Below are 6,999 nucleotides of genomic sequence, written 5' to 3'. Positions count from 1 at the left end.
TAGCCCCTGTCCCCACCTTAATCCTAAAATTTCATATTCCTGTGCTTCTCATCCCCACACTAACCATCACCTCTCTCCATTCATATCCAGCCACGTGTCACATTCCTACTCTGAACAAAACAAATAAACGCGTCCTTTAATTTAACTTCAATTAATATATCTCCAACTTCACATATACACAAAATAAACACTCAAACTTATATTAATAAGTTCACGTGAGAATCTAGATACACACGTCCTATGTGATACATTATGTACGCTCACAAGTTCGTTGTAATATAAGAATTTTTTTTTTTTAGCGCGTGACATAAAAGACAACTAAGCCTGCCATTTGTCCTGGCAAAGAGGAAAAAAAATAAATTCCAGTTGGCAAAGTACGCGTCTGCTGGCCGACCTTATCCTCTTTTTATTTTTTCGCCCATATTTTGGTTTATAGTTTATAGTTTTTAATGAAATGAAAAGTTAATGAACATTGACAGAAAGAGAAGGCTATGAAATATGAATAGATATACATACATATATAGAGAGAGAAACAAAGAGTAAGAGAGACTAAACCCTAGATTTCATTCTGACTGAAAGCAGAGTATTTTGTATTTTGACCAACAAAGAGCTTTGTTTACATCAAATTTTTCCGTCATTATTCATAAAGGTAAGTGATTAAAGTTTTTATTTTTTGAACACTTTATTAGTGTTAATGTTGTTTTATGTAGTAATTATTATGTGAAAATAATTTTTTTTTGCAAATGGAGTTGTTTAACACCACTTGTATGTATGGTGATTGTTAGATATAGGTTGGATTTGATCTTGTTTTGTTTAAAGATTGAGTTTTTTTACTATATTTTGTATATGGGTTTCTGTTTTATTGCTTGGATCATGTTTTTGCAACTGTTTTTTTTTCTTTTGCTTCAAGGTTAATGAGTTTATTTTGATTCTTGGATTATACCCATTTTTTCAGATCCTTTTGAAATGTACTCAGTTTGATAATCAAGAACAGGCTATTGGGTTTGGTTGGTGGGTGTGATTCAGTCTGAGGAAGTTTGAACAGAAAAAAGGTTTCTGTTTGGTCTGTCTTCTAATTTGAGGATCTGCTGAAGGAGTTTTTGCAAATAAAGGCTTGTAAAGATGATGTCCAAATCTTATACCAACTTGCTAGATCTAGCATCTGGGAATTTCCCGGTGATGGGGCGTGAAAAGAAGCGGCTGCCACGGGTAATGACAGTTGCTGGAGTTATTTCTGAGCTTGATGATGATCAAGCTAATAGTGTTACATCAGATGTTCCATCATCAATTATTGTAGATCGAATAATTATAGTGGCTAATCAGCTCCCTGTAAAAGCTAAGCGTAGGTTGGATAATAAAGGATGGAGTTTTAGTTGGGATGAGGATTCATTGTTGTTGCACATAAAAGATGGGTTGCCAGATGATATGGAAGTTCTCTATGTTGGTTCTTTAAAGGTTGAGGTCGATTCAAGTGAACAGGATGATGTTTCACAGTTGCTGCTGGATAGGTTTAAATGTGTTCCTGCTTTTCTCCCTCCAGACATTTTATCTAAATATTATCATGGTTTTTGCAAACAGCATTTATGGCCACTTTTCCATTATATGCTTCCCTACTCTGCTAGTCATGGCAGTCGATTTGATCGGTCGTGGTGGGAGGCATATGTTGCAGCAAACAAGATATTTTCCCAGAAGGTTATTGAGGTGATAAATCCTGAGGATGATTATGTCTGGATCCATGATTATCATTTAATGGTTCTACCTACATTCTTGCGTAGGCGTTTTAATCGGCTGCGAATGGGGTTCTTTCTGCATAGCCCTTTTCCTTCATCAGAGATATATAGGACTTTTCCAGTGAGAGAAGAAATTCTCAAGGCCCTACTGAATTCCGACCTGATTGGTTTCCATACATTTGATTATGCACGGCATTTCCTATCCTGTTGTAGTCGCATGTTGGGATTAGAGTATCAGTCAAAGAGGGGTTACATTGGACTTGAATACTACGGACGGACAGTGGGGATCAAGATTATGCCAGTTGGGATTCACATGGGACGGATTGAAACTGTGCTTCAACTAGCAGATAAAGAGTCAAAAGTTGGAGAACTTAAGCAACAGTTTGAAGGTAAAACTGTTTTACTTGGTGTTGATGATATGGACATTTTCAAAGGTGTCAATTTGAAACTTCTCGCATTGGAGGAAATGTTAAAACAACATCCTAAGTGGCAAGGAAGGGCAGTGCTGGTCCAGATTGCTAATCCAGCTCGAGGAAAAGGAAAAGATATTGAGGAAATACAAGAAGAAATTCAAACAAGCGTCAAAAGAATCAATGACAAGTTTAGACAGCCTGGTTATGAACCCATCGTGTTCATTGATCGCCCAGTTTCTCTTAGTGAACGGACTGCCTATTACTCTGTTGCTGAGTGTGTAGTTGTAACAGCAGTAAGAGATGGCATGAACCTTACACCATATGAATACATTGTGTGTAGGCAGGGCATCCCTGGTTCAGACTGCACTGCAGAGTCCAATGGTTTGAAAAGCAGCATGCTGGTAGTGTCTGAGTTCATTGGATGTTCTCCTTCACTAAGTGGTGCTATACGTGTTAACCCATGGAATGTGGAAGCAACTGCAGAAGCACTGAATGAGGCAATTTCAATGGCTGATGGTGAGAAGGTGTTACGCCATGAGAAGCATTACAAGTATGTAAGCACACATGACGTAGCTTATTGGTCGAGAAGCTTCTTCCAGGATCTGGAGAGAAGTTGCAGAGACCATTTCAGGCGGCGTTGCTGGGGTATAGGTCTGAGCTTCGGTTTTAGGGTTGTAGCGCTTGATCCTAATTTTAAAAAGCTATCCATCGACTCTATTGTTTCTGCTTACTCAAGAGCCAAAAATCGGGCAATATTGTTGGATTATGATGGCACTCTCATGCCTCAAACAGCAATCAATAAGGTCCCTAGTCCCGAAGTTATTTCAATTGTTAACTCACTTTGTGGTGATGAAAGAAATACCGTGTTTCTCGTGAGTGGACGAGGAAGGGATAGTTTAGGCCAGTGGTTTTCTCCGTGTGAGAAGCTTGGCATTGCTGCGGAACATGGATACTTCTTAAGGTATTCTTAGAACAAGCTTATTCTCATTTTGTGTCTATTTGTCATATCCCGTATGTCAGTATGTACTTATTGTCTTTATTTACCAGGTGGTCTGCAGATAAAGAATGGGAAGTAGTTGGGCAGAACAACGATTTTCAGTGGATGCAGATAGCTGAACCTGTTATGAAACAGTATACAGAAGCTACAGATGGGTCTTCCATTGAAACAAAAGAGAGTGCTCTTGTTTGGCATCATCGAGATGCAGATCTTGGTTTTGGGTCTTGCCAAGCAAAAGAGATGTTAGACCATCTTGAGAGTGTGCTTGCAAATGAGCCTGTTGCTGTGAAGAGTGGGCAGTTCATTGTTGAAGTTAAGCCTCAGGTGTGCCACCTCTTAACCTTTGCATTTGACTCTAGTTTTTTCGATTAACATTATTCGATTTCACAAATATACTTCATTCATCCATTGGATCTGCTTTAATCTCCACCTATTACTGAGTCGTTGTTTTGTCTTCTCTCTTGACATGCTTTATAATTTTGTGTATGGGTGCTATATACTGAGTAGCTGTATTTTCTTATAACAAAAGTGGGCATGATCAGACTGTTTATGAAGTGTCTTTGCTGATTCTAGATGAATGCAGACATTATAAGCTTCTTCAATCAAATATATGCAATTTTTTTAAATCTGTCGTATTTCATGTAAGTAATTAAACGTGATGATTGAAATATTTTTTTTGGAGTTGGTGTTTAAACTATGAAAGTTTTTGATTGAGTCCGGAGTTAAAAGGGCAAAATATTGAGTGAAATTTCCAAAAGGGCAATAAAAAATAAGGTTGAAACCAAAAGGGCAACATTTAGATGGAAGAGCAGCTGTGAAATTTTAAGCGGGAAGGCGCAAGGCGACAATATCCTTGTAAGGCGCATGGAGCCTGCGCCTTTTGCTTTCTATTTTTTGACAGAATGGTCAACTAAGGCACATAGTTTGCCTTCCTTTAATTTTTTTAGTTGTTAGTTGAACACCTCCATTTAAGTTTAAACAATCATTATTCTTAACTAAATATTAAGAATAATTTTGTTGTTCAACTAATATTTAAACAATCATATATATTAGTACCTTAATATTTTATTCTTATTTTTCTTGAAGGTTAATCATTCAAAATGGTAATGTGTGATACCCTTCGGGGTGGCCCAGTGGTTTGGGCTTGGGACTTCCATGTTGGAGGTCTCAAGTTCGAAACCCCTTGCCAGCGAAAGCAAGGGGTTTGCCTTCTGGGTCGAGCTCGTCGCACCGGGCTTGCCTAGTGCGGGTTACCTCTCTTATGTGGTTTGCGAGCTATTGCATAGGAGCGTGGGTTTTACCCTATGCGCACCCAAAGGGTAGCGGCTGCGGGTTTCCCTTGTCATAAAAAAAATAAAAAATTAAAAATGGTAATGTGTGATATTATATAACGACTAAGAATAATACAATCTATTCAAACATTGTATTTATTTAAGCAGTATAATACAATACAATTAATTAATACATAACAACCTATCCAAACATATTTCGAAAATTAAATATATTTTTGTTACATACTAAAAAGAAAAACATAGTATAACTTACCTGAAATATATGAGAGCCATAGTAAAAAGCAATTTTAATCTCTCAAATTATAACAATCTAATATAAATTGAAGTAAAATGAATATACAAGTGAAAATATTAAATAATATTAATATATTTTATAAATATTTTACATTATATTTCAAATTATTTTTTAAAAATTTTAAAATAGTATAAATTATTATGCAATAATTGAATTTATATTATTACAACTAAATTTTATGGATTGAATTTATATTATTCTTAATATTTAGTTAACAACAATAATGATTGTTTAAATTTAAATGGAGGTGTTCAACTAACAACGAAAAAAATTTAAAAGAAGGCAAACTATGCGCCTTAGTTGAACAACTTCTGACAAAATATAGAAAGCAAAGCGCAGGCTCCATGCGCCTTACAAGGACATTGCACCTTGTAAAGCACATGAGACATTGCGTCTTCCCGCTTAAAATTTCACGGAGTTACCCTTCCGTTTAAATGTTGCTCTTTTGGTTTCAATCTTATTTTTTGTTGCCCTTTTGGAAATTTCACTTGGTTTTTTTGCCCTTTTAGCTCCGGACTCATTTTTGATGACCGTCAACCAAGAAGGTGTATTACAATCTAAATTGCTTTATTTGATAGACTATTACAAACAACTTCAGGAAATAACATTTTATCTGTTAGATATATGCCTTGATTAAATCTCTAAGTAATTCCAGCATAATGCCAAATAGCTAGGGAATATATTACTCTCATTTCTTAATAACAAGAACAGAAACAACTACTTTCCTAATACATGTACTTCTCAACAGGATGTGAGCAGCCAGAAAATTTTAGTAAAATATATTGTTGAATTGGATGGCTCATGCTTTCCTAAATAGTCTTCTTGTTATAGCTGTATTCTCTTTTCTACCTGTTTTATCACATGCACATCCATGTGGCCTTATTTGTTTTCTTTTGCCGCCTCCAGTTTATTTTAAACTTTAATTTTTGCCACAATTCCAGGGAGTCAGTAAAGGTCTAGTTGCAGAGAAAATTTTCGCAACAATGGCTGAGAGTGGCCGGCAGGCTGATTTTGTGCTGTGCGTAGGTGATGATAGGTCTGATGAGGACATGTTTGAGATTATTGGAAATGCAATAAATAGTGGTATACTCTCTTCAAGCACGGAAGTGTATGCTTGCACAGTGGGACAAAAGCCAAGTAAAGCCAAATATTATCTTGATGACACAACAGAAGTTAGAACCATGCTTCATGCTCTTGCCGAGGAATCCATTCCTCCTCCTTCATCAGACATTGTAACATGAAGCTCTGTTTGGAGTATATCCTTTCCTGTTACTTGTCCGAGTGCACTTCACATTGACTCAACCCTTTCAAGTTGTGCAAAGAAATATCATTAGAGCTTGTACTGACATATGACGCATAATACTCTCAAAAGATGAATGGAGACATTGTACAGAATTCTTTATCAGATAGTCAGTCCAAGCATCATAAAGCTAAAATTAGCCTTCTCTTCTTCGAGAGATCATTGACTCATGGGGTTGAGATTTAACTGATCCCAAATGTTTCAAACTGAGAAGCACTGCTGGCCAATTGGTTATACATGTGAAGTTGACACTGAAGGGGAGAGCAGTGCCAAATGGTAATCTTCATAGCCTTCAGAAAATATGTACGTGCTGCCCTTGTTGAATACATACCCTTATTCAAGTTCTTTTAAGAAGGCCACTCCTCAGTTTCTTGCCTTTCATATGACAAGATGGAGCGTTGATTGTCAAAGACTCATAACTTGCATTATTAGATCAACTGTAAACAGGTGTTTTTTCTTCTCTTTTGCTTCATTTATTTAAGGGTCCTTCTTACTGTTGTTTGGATACACCAATTTGTTGGATTCTCATAATTGTAAATGCTATAGAAATTCACCCTCTCTTTCTTCCTTACGATAGAGTTCCTAAACTAAATTTCGTAACCTAGAACATGACACCAAAACCTGGTGATTGTTAATAGTGACATCAATGACAGTATTTCTGGTCTTTCAAGTGCTAGTTTCCAGGACAGACATTTGATTCCTAATCTTTCTATCATGAAGATGGAATTTTTTATCTTGCTCTGTGAGCATCAGCTGCTTTTAAGTTCTTTCTTAAACCAGTCCATATGGTTTTTTGTTGGTGATCTTGACGGTGTACTCTCTGTGTGTCTCAACTCATGGTCAAATGGCTTCCGAGGTGAGTTTTTACCTTCTCTATAGAAGTTCTGTGAAAACTGAGATTACTTGTCCTACCTGAGAGAAGTTGCTCCTTACGTAGAGACCTCTCGTTAGTTTTGGCTTTCCTGCAGGCTG

At 36.7% G+C, this 6,999-nt stretch overlaps 1 protein-coding gene across 1 annotated transcript; it reads left to right on the top strand.

Moving 5' to 3' along the window:
* Positions 1–438: 438 nt before the first annotated feature.
* LOC125849371 (probable alpha,alpha-trehalose-phosphate synthase [UDP-forming] 7) lies at positions 439–6,598 on the top strand. Its single transcript, XM_049529436.1, has 4 exons — positions 439–649; positions 956–3,104; positions 3,191–3,464; positions 5,669–6,598. The coding sequence occupies exons 2-4, from the start codon at positions 1,123–1,125 to the stop codon at positions 5,966–5,968; spliced, it is 2,556 nt and encodes an 851-aa protein (XP_049385393.1). The 5' UTR covers positions 439–649; positions 956–1,122; the 3' UTR covers positions 5,969–6,598.
* Positions 6,599–6,999: the final 401 nt, after the last annotated feature.

The sequence above is a fragment of the Solanum stenotomum genome, chromosome 12 (genome assembly GCF_019186545.1).
Source record: "Solanum stenotomum isolate F172 chromosome 12, ASM1918654v1, whole genome shotgun sequence".
NCBI lineage: Eukaryota > Viridiplantae > Streptophyta > Magnoliopsida > Solanales > Solanaceae > Solanum > Solanum stenotomum.
This window is presented reverse-complemented; position numbering and strand designations above follow the sequence as displayed.